The 21,102-nt window shown below is 38.5% G+C and overlaps 1 protein-coding gene across 2 annotated transcripts in view; it reads right to left on the bottom strand.

Annotated features, from left to right (window-relative positions):
• Nucleotides 1–21,102, bottom strand: part of NELL1 (neural EGFL like 1) — an 868,290-nt gene that overhangs the window by 66,405 nt on the left and 780,783 nt on the right. Inside the window, exon 16 of one of the 2 annotated variants that reach the window (XM_004263921.4) lies at nt 6,402–6,542. The exons of the other annotated variant lie outside the window; for it this stretch is intronic. Within the exon in view, the coding sequence (XP_004263969.1) occupies nt 6,402–6,542 (141 nt within the window). The remainder of the gene's footprint in view (nt 1–6,401; nt 6,543–21,102) is intronic. 2 annotated transcript variants of the gene reach the window in all.

Below are 21,102 nucleotides of genomic sequence, written 5' to 3' on the forward strand. Positions count from 1 at the left end.
AAACAGACTCCAGAGTCTGGGAACCTGCCTCACACAACCAAGTCCCTTTAGAGGACGCAATAATGGGAGGCCAAGAGGTGCCGCGTCCCATAGGAAGAGCATATGTTATCCCCGAGTTCGTCAACAAAATGGCTTTTACCAGGATTTGAAAATTTTGTTTGATAACAATAATGACAAAATTGCATGAACAATACAATTTAACTCAATACAAATCTATAGGAGATACAAAAAGATCTCAGCTGTACTGCAGGCTATAAGGAACTGATGACGACAACAAACTTAATCTGATAAATTCCATACAACACGTGCAAACACATGGCTATGAGAACATAGGAGAGGTAGGCCTTTTTTTTTTTTTTACTGTTAGAGAAATATGACAGTGGTTCTCTATGTTAATTGACTATTCTTTCTAATCACTTGTAGACCTTAACAAAATGACCTCGATCTATCCCATAACAGACCAACTGAATCAGATTCTCCAGGTGTGTGCCGCCCCATTATAAGTACTTTTTTTTTTTTTGCGGTTCGCGGGCCTCTCACTGTTGTGACCTCTCCCATTGCGGAGCACAGGCTCCGGACGCGCAGGCTCAGCGGCCATGGCTCACGGGCCCAGCCGCTTCGCGGCATGTGGGATCTTCCCGGACCAGGGCACGAACCCGTGTCCCCTGCATCGGCAGGCGGACTCTCAACCACTGCGCCACCAGGGAAGCCCTATAAGTATTTTTAAAAAGCTACTCACGTGAATCTACTGTGAAACACATTTGAGAATCACTAGTTTAGGGTGTAAAACTTCATCAGGATTTTGACAAGTGGAAATGGGGATAGAGGGATGGTCAGGGAAAAGCATACAAGCAAAGGAGTAAAGAGTGCAGGGTTTGGGAAGAGTGGAAGAAATATTTGCGGAGGCTTGAGAATTCACGTGGGAGATGAGAGCGAGCAGAGGAAAATAAAGATTCAAAGGCAGAAGCAAGATCACGGAGACAGACTGACATCCAAAGGAATTTGAATCTCATTTTCAAAATATGTAAAATCCTGCTCTTTAGACATGGCACCGTTGATTATACATTAGTTTTCATTTCTAAATGACCCAGATAACTGTGCCCAGATAAAAAGGAACTGCTCACAGCTTCTATGCGAAAACTGAGAGTCACTGAACTCCCACCACTGCATCCAAACACAAAGTGCACCGGACCCCACAGTAATAAGGCATCCCTGTCATCTTCGTCTACAAATTCCAGCTAGCAAACCTGTGTGTGCCCATCTCTCCTGGACTTATAAACATATACAAGCAAATGGGAGAGAAAGAGGGAGATAGAGGAGACTCTGATAAACTTCTCAAGAAGGGCGATTCCGTCTGTCTCTGCAATACCTAGACTAGTCATTTCTTCAATTATATGATCTACTTTAGCAGAAAGAGGCAACAGTAAATCTTGCAAGGGTGCTGTTCTTTATGATGTTAGTAATGTTCGACGTTTCCAGTAACTGATGAAGTCAGTAGAGCAGGTGTTAACCTCATCTAACAAAAAATGGCTTGGAGTATCAGGTGACTGTTGCCCTAAAAGCCTGTAATTGCCATATTTTAGATTCCAACATATGCCATCCCTGCTATTGTCTGGGGAAAAAGCATAGCTGAGTGCATGTTGCTAAAACACTTAAAAGAGGTTTTTAAATGATTGTTTTAGATGCTGCTATTTCTTTTAAATGTAAGCATTAGTAGCTGATGTTATTTAGGGCTTATTTTATGTGCTAATTTTCAGTGCCATTAAGATAGGTTATGATTCAAAATATTTCAAGTTATAAATCCTTCAACAACAGAGATCTTATCTTCTTTATACTCATATTCCCAGAAGACTTAACCCAGTACTGGTGTAATGGTTGTTCTTAATAAATATTATGTTTCTGAAACGAAAGACTCACATGATTTTGTGATATTTAGCATCTTACATTACTCACTGCAATCTACACAACTAGTTGTGTCAAACCAAATACAAAATAAATTTGACCTGATACAGTTTTATCATCTATTCCTTCAATCATTTGACATATATGCATTGATGCCTAATTTGTGCCTACATTGTGTATACATGATGAAATGTGTGTACAGTGGTGAAACACAGACAAGGTCTCTGCCCTCAGGGAATCTGTACATTTGTGGCAGGAGACAATTACACATATGTATATGCACAATAAATTTGTAAACAAAGAAAATGCTATAAAGATATAAAAGAGAGTGATATAATGAAGCAACTACCCCAGATAAAATAGTCAGGGAGAATCTCCTCAAACAAGTGGCATTCGAGCTAAGAATTAAATGAAAAAATAAGTCTACAAATAACAAATTCTCAGGCTTCCCTGGTGGTGCAGTGGTTGAGAATCTGCCTGCTAATGCAGGGAACATGGGTTCGAGCCCTGGTCTGGGAGGATCCCACATGCCGTGGAGCAACTAGGCCCGTGAGCCGCAACTACTGAGCCTGTGCGTCTGGAACCTGTGCTCCGCAACAAGAGAGGCCGCGATAGTGAGAGGCCTGCGCACCGCGATGAAGAGTGGCCCCCGCTTGCCGCAATTAGAGAAAGCCCTCGCACAGAAACGAAGAGGCAACACAGCAAAAATAATTAATTAAGAGTTAGGACTTCAAGATATTCATAAAAAAAGAAGAAAAACAAATTCTGGAGAGGGTGTGGAGAAAAAGGAACCCTCCTATATTGTTGGTGGGAATGTAAATTGGTGCAGACACTGTGGAAACAGTATGGAGGTTTCTTTAAAAACTAAAAGTAGAGTTACCATACGATCCAGCAATCCCACTCCTGGGTATATACCTGGAAAAATGAAAACTCTAATTCAAAAAGACACATGCACCCCAATGTTCAGAGCAGCACTATTTGTAATAGCCAAGGCATGGAAGCAATCCAAGTGCTCATCAACAAATGATTGACTTAAGAAGATGTGTGTGGGGGGTGTGTGTGTGTGTGTGTGTGTATATATATATATACACACACACACACACACACACACACACCCCACACACATACACATACACACAGAGTGGAATATTACTCAGACATGAAAAGAAAGAAATGTTGCCATTTGCAGCAACATGAATAGACATAGAGAGTATTATACTAAGTGAAATAAGTCAGAGAAAGACAAACACTGTATGACGTCACTTATATGTGGAATCTAAGAAACAATACAAATGAGTCTATATACAAAACAGAAACAGACTCAGACATAGAAAACAAACTTATGGCTACCAAAGAGAAAGGAAGGGAGGAAGGGACAAATAGGAGTATGGGATTAACAGATACAAACGACTATACATAAAATAGATAACAAGGATTTGATGTATAGCTATACCCAATATCTTGTAATGACCTTTAATGGAATATAATCTGCAAAGAAAAAGAAAACAAATCACTATGCTGTACACAGGAAACTAACACAGTATTGTAAATCAACTATACTTAAAAAAAAAAGACAACCATGCAAGGAAACAGGTGTTGAGTGTTCCAGACGGAGAGAACGTCAAAGCCAAAGGCCCTGAAACTGGGTGAGTTCACTGTCATGTTCAAGGCATGAAAAGATCAGAAAGGCTAACATATATAAGAGATAAGCCCAATGAGTGGGCAGGGACAATGTCACCTAAAGCCTGGAGGAAGACCATGCAAAGAAGTTAGAAATTTATTTACATTCAATGGGAAGGCGTTAGGAGGATGTAACAAGAAAGTGACATGATCAGATTTATACATCTATTACACCAAGAAATATTCTGAACCAACAGTGCTCTCAACTACCAAAAATAACCTAAATGATGGTCAGATTTCTGTTCTTAGTAAGACCCATATACAAAGCTATTTTTAAAGGTGAGGAAACGAAAGCGAATTCAGAAAATATGTTACTACTAAAAACAACCCTAGTTCCTTGCCAAGGAATCCAGTTCACCGACATTTTCCTGGGCAGAGCAGGAAGCAGTTCATGGATGAAGAAAGTGCATCCCTGGAGAGGGCACGTCACTCAGCATGGCAGAGAGAAATCAGCAGGTGAGGTGACCATGACGTCTGTCATTCTAACAGGGACAGTTATGACAGTGACAGGGCACAACTGATAATTACAACAGAACAATAGGTATAAAGTGGGACTTTCCCCAGCATCTGGGACATAGAGTCACCCTTGACCTAGGCTTGAGTCTCGACTTGTACCAAACAAGCTACGTGGCTGGAAGCAAGGTGTCACTCTTTCTGAGATTGCATTTCTTTATTGGACACATGAACTGTGGTTGCATCTTCCCATTTACTGCACACCAACTACCAAAGGGTCTCGCTGGAGAGACAGAAGAATAAATCTCATTTCATGTTCACAGGCTAGTCCAAGAGCAAATAAACTGAATGGTAGTGCCACAAGTGAAGCTACAGAAACATATGCCGGGTTAAAAGCTCTAGAGCTAGAGAGGAGAGAAGCGAAAACTCCCATGAAGACATCAAAGAATGCTTCATGGGGTCCCAGTGAAACATGAGCTGAAGTTAGGAAAATGAACAAAAATTCACATGTGAATCAACGTGATCAAGGAGAAGAGCTCCTTGACTCAGAACTCTGTTCCATTCCAGTCAGAGGGGTCGGCCCATGCAAAGGCACAGAAGTGTGCGACACCACGGCAGGTCCAGGCAGTTATCAAATTGGATCAACTACGTCATGTTTAAGGTCTTTTATGCACAAAAAAGCTAAGAGTCACCTATTTATTGATGTTAAGTACTGTTTTTAAAAATGAAATTTTTATCTTTAGCCCCGAAATGTAACATCGCATATGTCAATATTCTATATTTCTATCCAGCAACAGCCATTTGATCTATCCCTATTCACATAACATCTATTTACTCTGAGTTGTGCACATACAGAAGTTCCTGGCCACGTGTAAAGGAAGTATATGAAGACCCAGGATAGAGGCAAACCTCTCCCTGAGGTTGCAAATCATCGTTTTAACAATAAAAGAAACACGGATAGACGTGGGGCAGAGGGCTGAATATGCAGGATCATGAACATTTCCATTTTATAGATGAGACAAATGAGGTAGAGTTTAGTTAAGACCTCGCAACCTACTTAGTAACGGCAGAGCTGGAATTTGACTTCAGGGAGTCTGGCTCAAGGGTCTATGCCTCTAACAACTACACTGCGTGCCTCTCAACAGTAATGCTGACATTGCAATGGACAATTCATGCCATGTGCCTATTGTCCCCCAGTTCATCTCTGCTTCAGGGCAATCTTAGGGGAAAAGTTGTAAAAAACACTGACTGGTTCTCAGGAGCAACCTTTAGAAAAAATAAGATGCAGATATGCAGAGAGCAAAGTCAAATTTCCATTTTTGAATTCAGCATTCTGAACTTTGAGAACCCATGGTCAGAATGCTTGCCCTCTGGGTCTGTCCAAATCAGCATTAAGAATTCAGCTGAGTCCACATGACATGAAATAACTGGATTGGCCAAGGTTCTCATGGAAATGATTACATTTTTTTTTTTTTTTGCGGTACGCGGGCCTCTCACTGCCGTGGTCTCTCCCGCTGCGGAGCACAGGCTCCGGACACGCAGGCTCAGCGGCCGTGGCTCACGGGCCCAGCTGCTCCGCAGCATGTGGGATCTTCCCGGACCGGGGCACGAACCCGTGTCCCCTGCACTGGCAGGCGGACTCTCAACTACTGCGCCACCAGGGAAGCCCCTGAAATGATTACATTTTTGATCAGTTGTTTGGATTTTGTGAAAGGTATAAGGTCTTGAAGGGGAAGAACTCCGTTAACTTCCTCTGTTCAGCAGTTAACAGAACTGCAAGCAGAAAAGTGATTAAAGGAGACCCTGCAAAGATGACAGCAGTGGTAGTAGCAACAATAAGAAGGTTAATTTGACTCTATCATATTTGTGCATCAATCCAAAGCTTATAATCCTTAAATATCATGGTATCCCATTTAAATCTAATAATATATGTGCATTATTATCCACATTTTTATGTATTCACAGGAGAAGGCTCAGAGAGGTACAGTGACTTTTGTAGTACAAGAGCCGAGATTTAAACTAAACTTTCTAAGTCCCTCAATATTTCCTTTTCTCCCACAGCTGTATCTTAAACTGTGAAAAATTCCAGCAAGTCATGGTTTCCTTCAGAAAGAACTAAAAGCCACAGACTACAGACGCAGGCTTTGTCCTCTGACTGCCCCAGTTTCTGTATAATAGTTCTAAAACCCTGCACTGCCTAATCCCTGCCCTGATCCCTGAATTGCAGAGGGAGGAAATTTGAAAACTGATGAGTTTAACCAGTGAGGGGTCATATCTTAACACTGGGAGCTGAACAGACTACCAAAGCAGGCTGCCCCTCCTGCAAAGGTCTAGATGGATGGAGGGCATGGCTGAAAGCTGCTTACCAATACAGGACTCCCCGGACAGTGAAGAGGTCCCACCGTCATGGAAACCGCTTCTGCACTCACAGTGGTACCACCCTGGCAGGTTAACGCAGCGGGAATGGTTGTGGCACTCAATGATCCCCTCTGTACATTCATCAATATCTGCCTCAGAGAAAAACACAAGCCCACCAGGACATTAATTTCTTTTGACACTAACCTTTCAATAAACACCTAAAACATGCTCATGTCAACATATCAATTAAAACTGGTTAGTCACCTAAAAGAAAGTTACAGGAAAAACTGTATCCCATCTTTTTTTTCTAGAATCCAAACAAACAAACTAAAAGCTTCGTTTTCTGGGTGCTTTCTCATAAATTGAACAATGAATGAGAACTGATGGTCATGAAGACATTCCTAACGGCACATGCTGTGTTAGTTTCTGAATCACCAGAAACTAAATTGAGGATGTTTGGCACAGTTTTGTTATTCAGAGTATATGACTCTTCTCTGCTTCAATGATTTCAGTATAGTAATCCCAGATATTATTTGGTATTCTCTGAAAATACCTGTGAACAAATAAGTTCAGGAAACTCTAGGTTAAACAGTGTTACACTAATGTTTTATAGATTTCAGTCTCAGAGACTTATCATCTTTACATGCCCTGAAAAACTTAGCAGAATCATAATATGTACTGTTTCCCAAATTTATTGGGCTGAGAAATGCTTTTTCTTTGGATAATATCTTGTGAAACTAAGTTTTGGGGGAGCACAGTTTGAGAAGCACTGTTCTAATTCTTTCTAAAACTGCTGATTCACTTAAGGACTTGATTTGTGATCGTCAATCAGAGCTCCTCATTCTTCAATCGTGCCTGATGAAAAGAAGTTTTCTGGGCTCTATTTGCTCTAGAATCTGGCTTCTTAGAATCAGCAAATGCCTGGATTCTCTAGCCCAAAGGCTTGCCTCTGAGCTGAAGGAAAATGACACCAATGCAGAAAGATGAGCTGTCAGTCGTCATGCCAGGCTCAGCTCATCTTACAGAATCTCTCCAGGCAATTATTTCTTGGAATATAGCCATTGCGGGCTGGGAATCCCCCCCTAGTCCTCCTAGAAACACCTGAACTACAGCAGTCTTATACAAATAGAAATTTAATTAATACTAAGATATAACACATAATGGATACAACGCACTTCGGAGTCCTGTTCAGCAGTGCCGTGCTGTAGGCATCAACTACCAGTGTATCTATTATACTGAAAAGTCCCGAGTTGTCCACAAGGCTGTGAACGTAGTTTGAAACCTGCCAGTCTCATCTCATAGCATTCCAGCCAAGTAAAGAGAGGAAAGGTGCAGCTCTTTATTCTGGGCAACTCCATCCTGGCCTTTTTCTGCCAACTGCCATCTTCTTCCTCTATGGCTGTGTCATTAAGTTCATGCAGTCCTTTGACATACAGCATCCCTCAGCTTTCTAAATGCAATCAGGCCACAGGACCTAGTGCTTCTATAGCACCTTCAGCTATAGCAGTCAGGTTGTGTGTGCATTTATTATAAATCTGCAAACAATAAAATTTCAACAACTATGTTTTCATTTCTGAAATTTTACAGGTGTGTGGTTCAGTGGGACACACCTTGAATCACTAAAATGTTCATAAATTGAAACAGAGAAGTGACTTGAGGCCATGTCTCACAGACGGGAAGGACCGGGCCCTAAGTTATGAAGTCAGTTTGGTTATTTCTAAATATAGGTCACCAAGAGGAACAGACATAACTAGAAGACTGATTTTCAGAGATAACTTCTCTATGAGAGGCTGAAAGATAACTCTCTGTAACAAAGCAGCAACAAGTTTTGCCTCAGACATTTATTTCCAAAGCTTCCAGAAAGTCTGTCATGATTCCCCACAGACCCTGTGATTTCTAGACTAATGACAATACTTAGGTAACAACCATCTAGCCACAGTTAGTGTCAGGAAACCAGGACATACAAAAGCAAAACTTCTCAAATAACCATAGAGATCATATGTCCTGGTTGGTCTCATTGTCACCTGCTGCCTCTTTCACTCTCAAAACCAACTCAGTTTGGAGGATAAATTATCTGAACATCTTACAAATAATTCCTCCTGCTCTCAATTCTACAGGAAATTTCTAGGAGGAGTGGGAATACTGAATGATGTGCAAATATATTTTTTTTAATTCACAGATATTTTTATTCCCAAAATGAAATAAGAGAAACTAGTAAAAGCTTCCGTGATCCAGCAGGATATAAGTTATCTGTGTAGGGAGTGAATACAACCAGTCAAATTATACATCTGCAATTACCCCAGAGACACTGGGGTATTCCTGGCTTACACTGAAAATTAGAAAAGTAGTGGAGGTGTTCCTTGCCTGGGAGCTGCACTGCACACAGCAGATTCTGGGGCTTCACTGGGAATAACCAGGGCTCATCACACAATAGCACCTGCAAACAAGGCTGCACATTTCTATTTCGTGGGCCAGGTCTATAACTGAAGCCAACAGTTTCATTTTATATGAGACCAGGCTGTACTTGAGAGGTGCTTATATTTTCATTGTGTTCGTAAAACTGGCTATTTCTTCTGTATAGTCGCAGTAGTATTAAGAGCAACAACCACATACCCAAATACAGAAAACAAGTGGAGGCTTTTCAGTGATACTTTGGGGACTTTAAAAACTGTTAAATGGCTTGTGGCTGCCTTTGTGCTAAGAGATATGTTTCTCCCAGTCAGCACTTGCTACGGGCAAACAAACAAAACAGATGCTCCAGGAACGGGGTCTCTGTGAGTTCACCATGGAATCCGGCCCCCTGTCTCAAGGAATTCTGATAAATCACAGTGAGCCTGGGTGCATCACATGGTGTCAGACATTGCAAAGGAAACAGACAAATAAAAAAATCATTTTTCCTTCCTATAACAAATCCTAGGATTTTGTTTAAATCTCAGCACAGACCTGAAAATGTAGCAGAGGAAACAAGAGATGTTGGAGGATTCTTGAGAGTGGAACCTATAGTATTCACTTTTGTATCCAAGTGTCTGCTACATAATGAATCACGTGATAGCCCAGGTCAAATAGCTAACATATGGTGAAACAAGGTTCAGAATGAGCTAGGACCCGTACTTGTCACTCTTCTATCACATCATGTCATTGATGAACGGAGAAAGGAAGATTTACACCAAGAAAATGTATTTATTCAATTCTCTAAATATTGGCTGAGCTGAAAATACATGTCAAGCATGCTATTTGTATTGTGGCAGTTGCAAAACAGATGCAAAAGTGAAGAAGATGTGATTCCTGAAACCCAGGAGCTCTCCAACAAGAGGAAGAGGTATATAACACACACACTCATCCTTCAAACCCTAACTGATATCACCTACTCCAACTCCTCCAGACATACAGGTCCTCCCTCCCTAATGCCTCACTGTGTACACACACATCTATTTAAGCACAGCAGTATTTCCCTATTGTGTCCATCCCTCAAATGCATACTTTCCAAGAATAGAGACAACATCTTAGGTTTCCATTTCTTGGAATAATAAGTGAATGTCAAGCAATATGAAAGTACCCAATACAAGTCTGTGGGAATGAATGAATGAAAAAATAAATGACAATGGACCGAACATAAGGAACAATGAAAAAGTGCTGTAATAGAGACTCAAAGTACCACAAGAGTTCCTGCTATTTGCAAATCACAAAGATACAAGGTCAATTCGCAAAATTAAATATTATGGGGTTAGTTTAATCTTTATATCTTATTTACCTAAAAGACACTTTATAGTGTCTAAAAGACACTATATAGTTTTTAAGACTTTGCTTCTGAGTCTAATCTTTAGAGATTTTAAGGCAACAAAAGACACACAGTTAAAGTTGCCTTCAATCAAGAATCCTACTTGTACTTTGAGTTTTTTATTCAGCATGAAAAACAGAGGACAACCCAAGGTTTTTCCATAGGATGTGCCCTAAACAACACGTTTAACCCTATTTGGAATGTACAGTGAATTTGCTATCAAAAGTCATTGGCAAACACATCCTTGGATTCTTGCAAAATTCTAGTTTCTTGACTTGGATGAATCTCTTCCTTCCTCTGATCTCCTCTCTCTCAGATTTGCTATTTGAAAATTTACAAAATAAAGTTGTTCTCAAAGTTTATTTCGAAGGAGATCCTTTTGTATTTCATATTAATTGGTTAAAGTTCACAGTGAAATAGTTGATTATATCTTTTCTAGGGATTTGTAGGTTGAGCCATGAGAAAAACTTTTGATGCTTTCATTCATTCAACAAAAGTTTACTGAACATACTTGTATGAAGGTATATTCCACCCTATGATAAAGAGATGAAAAAGATAAGGTCCCTGTACTCCAGACACTTAGAGTCTGTCAGTGCAACTGGAATGTAAACACATAACCATGGTTGAGAACACCGGCTTTGCACACAAATATGACTTCAAACTCCTGCCCAACAACACACTAGTATATTGTTTAGAATTTTCCAAATTTTTGCTTTCTGATCTGTAGATCAGGAATAACAAAATCAAACTTCATAGATGTGATGAACACAAAACACCCTTCAGCAAAATCTACTGTTACCCCTATTGTATAGGATATTAACTATGGACTCTATATTACTGCTTAAAAATAGAAGACAGAAAAAAATTAACATTACCTTGTAACCAGGTCACTGGTTAGGACTGAGAGACGATTTCTGGATCTTTAAAAATGTTCATTTGCATTTTTAAAAATTTATATACTTTTAATTATTTTTTTAGCATCTTTATTGGAGTATAATTGCTTAACAATGGTGTGTTAGTTTCTGCTTTATAACAAAGTGAATTAGCTATACATATACATATATCCCCATATCTCCTCCCTCTTGCGTCTCCCTCCCAGCCTCCCTATCCCACCCCTCTAGGTGGTCACAAAGCACCGAGCTGATCTCCCTGTGCTATGTGGCTGCTTCCCACTAGCTATCTATTTTACATTTGGTAGTGTATATACGTCCATGCTCTCTCACGTCGTCCCAGCTTACCCTTCCCCCTCCCTGTGCCCTCAAGTCCATTCTCTACATCTGCATCTTTATTCCTGCCCTGCCCTTAGGTTCTTCAGAAGCATTTTATTTTTCAGAGTCCATATATATGTGTTAACATATGGTATTTGTTTTTCTCTTTCTGACTTACTTCACTCTGTATGACAGACTCTAGGTCCATCCACCTCACTACAAATAACTCAATTTCGTTTCTTTTTTATGACCGAGTAATATTCCATTGTATATATATATATATATATATATATATATATATATATATATATATATATATATATGTGCCACATCTTTAGCCATCCACCTGTTGATGGACACATAGGTTGCCTCCATGTCCTGGCTATTGTAAATAGTGCTCCAATGAACACTGTGGTACATGACTCTTTTTGAATTATGGTATGGAAATGTCTATTTAGGTCTTCTGCCCATTTTTGGATTGGGTTGTTTGTTTTTTTGACATTGAGCTGCATGAGCTTCTTGTAAATTTTGGAGATTAATCCTTTGTCAGTTGCTTCATTTGCAAATATTTTCTCCCATTCTGAGGGTTGTCTTTTGGTCTTGTTTATGGTTTCCTTTGCTGTGCAAAAGCTTTGAAGTTTCATTAGGTCCCATTTGTTTATTTTTGTTTTTATTTCCATTTCTCTAGGAGGTGGGTCAGAAAGGATCTTGCTGTGATTTATGTCATAGAGTGTTCTGCCTATGTTTTCCTCTAAGAGTTTTATAGTGTCTGGCCTTACATTAGGTCTTTAATCCATTTTGTGTATGGTGTTAGGGAGTGTTCTTATTTCATTCTTTTACATGTAGCTGTCCAGTTTTCCCAGCACCACTTATTGAAGAGGCTGTCTTTTCTCCATTGTATATTCTTGCCTCCTTTATCAAAATAAGGTGACCATATGTGCATGGGTTTATCTCTGGGCTTTCTATCCTGTTCCATTGAGCTATATTTCTGTTTTTGTGCCAGTACCATACTGTCTTGATGACTGTAGCTTCGTAGTATAGTCTGAAGTCCGGGAGCCTTATTCCCCCAGCTCCGTTTTACTTTCTCAAGATTGCTTTGGCTATTCAGGGTCTTTTGTGTTTCCATACAAATTGGGAAATGTTTTGTTCTAGTTCTGTGAAAAATGCCATTGGTAGTTTGACAGGGATTGCACTGAATCTGTAGATTGCTTTGGTAAGTATAGTCATTTTTCACAATGTTGATTCTTCCAATCCAAGAACATGGTATATCTCTCCACTTACCTCAACATAATAAAGGCCATATATGACAAACCCACAGCCAACATTGTTCTCAATGGTGAAAAACTGAAACCATTTCCTCTAAGATCAGGAACAAGACAAGGTTGTCCACCCTCAGCACTACTATTCAACATAGTTTTGGAACTTTTAGCCACAGCAGTCAGAGAAGACAAATAAAAGGAATCCAAATCAGAAAAGAAGAAGTAAAGCTGTCACTGTTTGCAGATGACATGATACTATACATAGAGAATCCTAAAGATGCTACTGGAAAACTACTAGAGCTCATCAATGAATTTGGGAAAGTGTCAGGATACAAAATTAATGCACAGAAACCTCTTGCATTCCTATACACTAATGACAAAAGATCTGAAAGAGAAATTAAGGAAACATTCCCATTTACCATTGCAACAAAAAGAATAAAATACCTAGGAATAAACCTACCTAAGGAGACAGAAGACCTATATGCAGAAAACTATAAGACACTGATGTTCATTTGTATTTTGAAACGATTGTAATATTGCAAAACATTCACTGATAGAATCTATGAATCTATAATATACACGCCATAAAACTGGATTCTCTCCTCCCAAAAAACGTTACATGACTTTAAGGAAGTAAAGCAATACCATAAATTGCCACAAGTACAGTGAACACAAACCTGATTATTATCTAATATTTGCTGAGTTCCAGGACTGTACCGAACATAGCATACATCAGAATACTTGAGGGAAACTAAAAAGACAAATAAATGAAAAAGAGAGGTTCTGTGGAAAGGCAAATCAAAACTACATGGAGGTATCACCCCACGCTGGTCAGAATGGCCATCATCAAAAAGTCTACAAATAATAAATGTTGGAGACGGTGTGGACAAAAGGGAACCCTCTTGCACTGTTGGTGGGAATGTAAATTGATGCAGCCACTATGGAAAATAGTGTGGAGATCCAGCAATTCCACTCCTGGTCATATATCCAGAGAAAACTTTAATTCGAAAAGATACATGCACCCCAATGCTCATAGCAGCACTACTTACAATAGCCAAGACATGGAAACAACCTAAGTGTCCATCAACAGATGAATGGATAAAGAAGAGGTGGTGTGTGTGCGTGTGTGTGTGTGTGTGTGTGTATAAAGTGGAACACTACTCAGCCACAAATAAGAATGAAATAATGCCATTTGCAGCAACATGGATGGACCTAGAGATTATCATACTAAGTGAAGTAAGTCAGAGAAAGACAAATATTATATAGTACTACTTATATGTGGAATCTAAAAAAAAATGATACAAATGAACTTATTTACAAAACAGAAAGAGACTCACACACGTAGAAGATACACTTATGGTTATCAAAGGGGAAAGGTCAGGGGAGGGATAAACCAGGAGCTCAGGATTAACAGATACAAACTACTATAGATAAAATAGATAAATGACAAGGACCTACTGTATAGCACAGGGAAGTGTATTCATATCTTGTATAACCTATAATGGAAAGGAGTCTGTAAAAGAATATATGTGTGTGTGCACGTGTGTGTTTGTGTGTGTGTGTGTGTGTGTGCATGTGCGTGTGTACCCACTGAATCACGTTGCGGTACACCAGAAACTAACACAACATAGTAAACCAACTATACTTGAATTAAAAAAAAGAAAAAGAAAGGCTCTGTGGTAAAAACAGTCTAGCTCTTCCATCTTTTCTTCTTGGGCTCCCAAGGGTGTGTCCTGAGCATAGGTACTTTACAGATGGGTGAGGCCTACATGTCTTTTGCAGATGGGTGAGCCTTTGTGACTAAGCTCTAGCTCTAAAGTTAGAAATAATGTAATTCCAATATGGCCCACAAAAATATCTCATATGAACCTCCATGCTGTTTCCACCTTCCCACTGGAGGCTAATGTATAAGGAAACTTGGAAGCCACAGGTTGAAAATGGCAGAGCCTTTGTCTGTCTGGCTCCATGCATGACTAAGTGGGGCAGAGCCCTTCCACAGACCTGAAACTGTCAGGGACTCTTTATGTGAGCAGAGATATGTTTCTATCTTATTGAGCCATTATATGTTTTGGGGCTGCTTTATTGCTACAGCCAGCGTTTCCTAACTGTTTTGATAGACCCCTTTCCACATTAAGGGGAAAGACTGTGCTAAGGTCAGAAGCATGCAGACACAATCTTTAAGGAAAAAAAAAAAAAAAAAGCAAGCAAGAAAAAAACAGCACCTATCAAGATTATGCAGGCAGCTACAGGGGAGGTTTTGTGCTGAAAACCGAGAATTGAGACAATGTGCAAATGAGACAAAGCTTTGTAGTCAAATATACCTGAGTTTGAATCCTGGCTCTGGGACTTCCTAGTTCGAAGCCTCTGAGCAGGTTGTTTATCTTTTTTCAGCTTCAGTTTCCTTGGCTCTTAAAGGAGGAGGATATTACCTAGCTCTCATTGTTACCTTAAGGATTGAATGAGAGCAATGTAAAGCTACTCCACCAAACTAGGCAGGCACTCATTAGGTCTGCAACCATTAACATTCTGTAATTTCTAATCCCCACTTGGTCATGGAGGAACTATGTGTCCAGGCCAAGACTGTCCAAGTCTCCAGGCTTCCATTCCTTTCGTGTAAAAGGAAAGAACTGTGCTGTAGCACACCTCAGTCTTCTTCCAGCTTTAACTCCCTACAAGATGGCAGATCTGGGCTTTGGGCTGATGTCTTCATCTGCTACTAACCAGCTGAATGGTGTTATCAAGTTTAAGTGATCACTTTGTACCTCAGTTTCTTCATTATCTAATTTGCAATAACAAAAATAAATGTTTCGTCTGCCTCATAAACAAAGCTTCAATAGTATAAACAAGCTCTGGAAGTCAATTAACTGCTACACAGAATATATGGTGACATCATTATTACCGTTTCTTCTTCGTAAGTGCTGATCAGCAACTAGATTCAGTCCATTAAACTGAACGGTGCCTGCTATTAATAATAGCATCAGTGGCATTGGTGATATTGCTCTTCTCTGCCTTTTGTAAATCTCTTTCTTTACTGACTTGGCACAAGAGAGTTGTACCCTTCTAATTTTATCTCTGAAGTGCTTCTTTTTGTTTGACTATTCTCTGAACAAATCATTCCCAAATTCTTCTACAACGAATCAATTTATCCCACTTTAACTCTCCTCTCTAATCTGGAGGGTTTCTCATCTACGTCTCTATAATGTGACCTCTTACAAAAGTTCATACACACATTTACTATTGCCTATGAATAAGCTAATCTCAGAGGTCTCTTCATTTCAAACTCATTCTACCCAAAGCATTACTATAACATATATCTTTCTATGTATCAAACTCATCTTCCTCCCCAGTACTCCGTCTCAGCTCTCATTCCTCACAATCAATGAATGAAAGGTCAAAGTTGTTATAACGGCTTACAGAACCTCACATGATCTGCCTTCTCTTACTTCTTTGAGTTCATCAAACACTGTTCTTTTTGATTACACTGGCCAGGACAGCTACACTGACTTCCCAGCTACTCCTCAGGCGTATCAGACATGCTCCGGTTGCTGCATATGTTGTCCACATAAGCTGTTCCTCTGTCTAGAATGTTCTCTCAGATATCTCCATGGCTTAATGTCTCAACCTCCAAGTCTATACTCAAATATCCATCCTCTCAGCAAGCCCTTTGCTAGGTTGTAAGCCCATGAGGTGACATGAGGACAGAGCAGGACCTGGAATTCAGTGGCACAAAAGGAATATTCTCTGGGTGAGGGAAAGTCAGAGGAAGGGAAGGGAGATGCATTGAAACTTCTTCCTTTGACATGGTTTAAAAATCTGTTTTGCATCCATTCGCTAGATCTGTTGCCAACACCACACTCAGTTCCTTATTTTCTCAGACCTGAATGAGTGCAGTATCTCCTGGCTGGTCTTTCCACCACTGTCTTCTCCAATTCATAGGAGATGTTCCAAATCTAATTCCCAAGGCTGATGTTCCCAAATCTAATTGCTCAGAAAATTTTAATTAAAATAACACTAGCTATTCTGGCACTCGATAGCTAATTCAGCTTGAGTAAGTCACTTTCCAACTCAATACATTAACTCTTTTATTTTTACAATAAGCAAAGATTTAACTATATCAGTGTTTTTCAACTAGTACTCAACAGAGTAGTAGGTTTCCATGGAGGTTCTCTTAGGCAAACCAGTTGAATCTCCAGACGGACCCACCTGGAGTGGCCATTGAGCAAGTTATACATTTCTGTAGTATAGATCTATTAAAGTTTCACTGTGATGCACATTGATAATTAAAACAACAAACAAACAAACAAAACCATTGAACTAGGTCACATTCACTCCCAGTCTGAAATTTCTATGATTCTGTGATTTTATTATATCCGGCTCTTCTAGTACTTACAAATGATCGTTATTGTCAAAACCTCCCACCAGGCATTCAAAGAGTCAATCATCTGACCTCACTTTGCCTATCAGTTCTCTTTCATTTCTCAGAATTCTTCAGCACAAAACCTTGGCACACTCTGGCCTGGTTACCTTAGTATCCACATATTCTATGTGCAATTTCATTTCATGCTTCCAACTCTGTAAGTGACTGTTTTTTTTTTTTTTTAAGTTAAAATCCAAGCACAAATTTTAATCCCACAAAAAAATCCTCTGAATTCCTATAGTGTTTAACAGTTCTATCAGCTGAATTCCTACTGTGCTCTTTAACACAGTTCTGCTACCCTACTTAACTTATATCCACTCTATTTTAGAATATTCTGTGTTTCTTGCTATAGTTTCTCTCTTACCAAATAGAATTTTTGAACTTCTACCTATTAGTAATTTACTATATGTCAGGCCCTCCGACAAGTGCTTTATATTCACTACTTCATCTGGTTCTCAGAATGGCTCTGACATAATCTGAATTACCTTAAACAGAAAATGGGGGCTTAGATGTTTAAATCATGTACCCATGGTAAAGCATCTGGAAAGTGGCAGAGAGAGATTTAAACCAAGGTCTACTTGACTCCAGAATACGCCCATTAACCCATACAGCCTCCTGCATATTTTGGAGGAAGAAGGAACTTCTTTTTTAGCATCACCTGTGGCTAAGCACCATTTCAGGCCTAAAGATGATCTAACTTATCGTTAGCAACAGATATGCAGGTGAAAGAGTTGAGTACAGATTTCAGCCAATGCTACTACAGAGGAGACAGAAATTAGAGTCTGAGGCTAACCAATTTAACCGCCTGCTATAATGAAAATAAGCACTCTTCAGAGGAAAATTCTACCTCTACTAAGTAGGAACATAATTATCCAATACACAATAAAAAAATTATACATCTAAAGAAATAAGAAATGTGACCATGCTAAAGAGAGAAAGCAGATAATAGAAACTAACCCCACTCTTACCCAGATGTTGGATAAAGTAGACAGAACTTTAAAGAAACACAGAAATATGTTCAAGGACTGAAATAAAAAGATACTGAGTTGAAAAATAAATAGACTTCTACTTTTATTGAAAATTGAATAACAGGGACTGGACTTACCTTCCCACCCAAAATAACAAGAACAATCCAAACAATATATATGAACAAAATGGTTTTTAAGATATTGGAAATTAGGCAGTTAAGAAGAATGATACCTGAGAGACATAAAACACATGAGAAGAGTCCTGCAATTAATTGCCCTAGTTTGCTACCTTGAGAGAGGTTCAGACCTGGTACAAGGGGGAGGAGCACAAGAGGAGCCCAGTGGATTACCTGGTTTAAGGATATGGAGCTAAGGGTATGGAGAGAACAAGATAGCTAGAGTTTGCAGAGCAGAGTAGTGGAGGGGCAAGAGCTGCACAGAGAGAACTCTGGAGTCCTGCAGGGTGTCCCTTTCATGTATTCAGCAGAGTACTGATCAGAAAATGAGTGTCATGAAACTACTCAAAGCTGGAGAAAGACAATCAGAATGGATTAGAGGCAACAGTATCTGGTGGTCACCTAGGGAGGGAACTAGTGCATGCTTCCACAAGCTAGACTGAAAATTCTCATAATTCACTGAGTAGTACTGGATAGAGTACACAAAAAGGTCTTGCCTCAGTACTGTAGAATAATTAGCCTTATATTAAACACAGCATTGGCCTCAACTAATAATCTTAAAAGCAAGACCCAAAAGGATATAATTGTATATAAGTATCTTAACTATGTCCCAGAAGAAAGCTCAGGAATATTTATAGGAATACAAAAATATCCAGTATCCAAAAGGTAAAATCAATATTGACTGGCATTCAAACAAAGATTATTAGGATGTCTGAAAAAAAAATCTAACTCAAAATGAAGAGGAAAGAAATCATTTGATATCAAAACAGAACCGACACAGGTGTTAGAATATAGGACATTAAAACAGTTACTATAACTGTATTCATGTTAAAAGAGTTAATAGAGACAGGAAAAGAGTTTATATATATTAACTGTATATTATAGATAGAATATATAATATTATATATATGAGATATATATATATATATATATATATATATATATACACACACACACACACACACCATCTGCATGCATGTATCTCCAAATCAAGCTAATAGAGATAAAAGCTACAATGTATGAGATGAGAAATACACTGTATGAGGCTACTGGCAGATTAGAAAAGATTAGTGAACTTTAAGACACAGAAATAGAAACTATCCAAAACAAAATATAAATAAAAAACAGACTTTAAAAAAATTAAAAGAGAATCAAACTATAGGAGAAAATCAAGTTGTCTAATACATGTGTAATTGAAGTCCCTGAATAAGGAGCAGGAAGACAGGAAAAATACTTGAATATTAGCCAAAAATAGTCCAAAGGCATTGAAAAACTATAAGCAAACAGAATCAAGAAGCTCACTGAGCCCCAGGTGCAAGAGACATGAAGAAGAAAACATGAAGGTACATCATAATCAAACTTCCTCCAAACAGTGATAAAGTAAAAAAGTCTTAAAAAGTAGTCAAAAAAAAAAAAAAGATATGTTACATGCAGAGGAACAAAGATAAGAATGTCCGATTTCTTTCGTGAAACAATGCAAGTGAAAAAGACAGTGAAGTGATGGCTTTAAAAGCATAGAATGAAAAAAAAAACCTGTCAACTTAGGATCCTATACATAGCAAAAATAAATTTCACAGACGAAGTGAAATAAAGACCTTTCAGATATATAAAAGCTGCAAGATATCACAGCTAGCCTTTCAGTACTACATGACATTTTAAAGGGAGTCCTTCAGGCACAAGGAAGATGATAATAGATGAAAATATGGATGCACTCAAAAGACCAAAGAATACTGGAAATGGTGTCTGCATTGTAAAATTATTTTCTTTATTATTTTTAGCAAAAACTTTAAATTTTTATTTTAAAATTATTTTATTATTTAAATATCTTTAAATGATTTTTGACTGTTTATTTAAAAAAACAATGTATTTGGAGGTTTCAAACACATGTGAAATAAAATGTACAACAATAGCGTAAAGTCCAACAGGGAAGAAATGGAAGTGTATTACTGTAAGGTTCTTAAATGTAAGGCAGTATAATAGCACTTAAAGGTAGCCTATGGTAAGTTAAAGGTTATACTATAAATACAAAAGCAGCCAGTGGAGTCACAAAATAAAGATTGATAACTAATAAGGAAACAAGATAAAATGCAATCCTATAAAACACTCATTGCAAAAATGGACATAAAAAAGTAGACAGGGAACAAAGAACACATGGGACAAATAGAAAACAAATAGCAAGATGAGAGACTTTAGCCATATCAACAATCACACTAAGTGTGAATGGTTTATATATCCAGAAGTCTAGATGCAATAAAACTGTTTTTCAAAAATGATGGTAATATAAATATATTTTCAGATAAACTAAAACAGAGGATCATAGCAAGCTGACTGGCACTACAAGAAACACTGAAGGAAGTTCTTAAGGGTGAAGGAAAAGGAAATTAGATGGTATCTCAGATCCAGTGGAAGAAATGAAGCACATTACCAATAATAAATATAGGTGAAAATATATAAACTATATGGATTATCTCTGTTTTAGTCTCTTAACTTCTTTAAAATACAAATAACTTTAAATCAAAAATTATGTCACTATTGTAGGACTCAGAATGTACGTAGATGTAACAAATGACAACAAGAGCAAAAGGAGAGGTGGGTGGTAAAATGGAACCATACTCAAGTATTAAAATATTGATTCGAAGTAGTCTGTGAAAAACAGAACTATACTGATCTAGCGAAACAGTAGCCAAAGTAGACTGAAAATTAAAGGTTCATATTGTAATCCCTACGACCACCACTAAAAATAATTTTAAAAAAGCAAAAAACCTAATAAAATAAAAGTATTTGATTAACCCCAAAGAAGGCATCAATAAAGGGAAAAGAGGAATTAAAACAATCAAAAAAAATCAGACAAATAGAAAAGAAACTGAAAAATGGTAAACCCAAATCCAACCATATCAATATCT

This window comes from Orcinus orca, chromosome 8 (assembly GCF_937001465.1).
Source record: "Orcinus orca chromosome 8, mOrcOrc1.1, whole genome shotgun sequence".
Lineage (NCBI taxonomy): Eukaryota > Metazoa > Chordata > Mammalia > Artiodactyla > Delphinidae > Orcinus > Orcinus orca.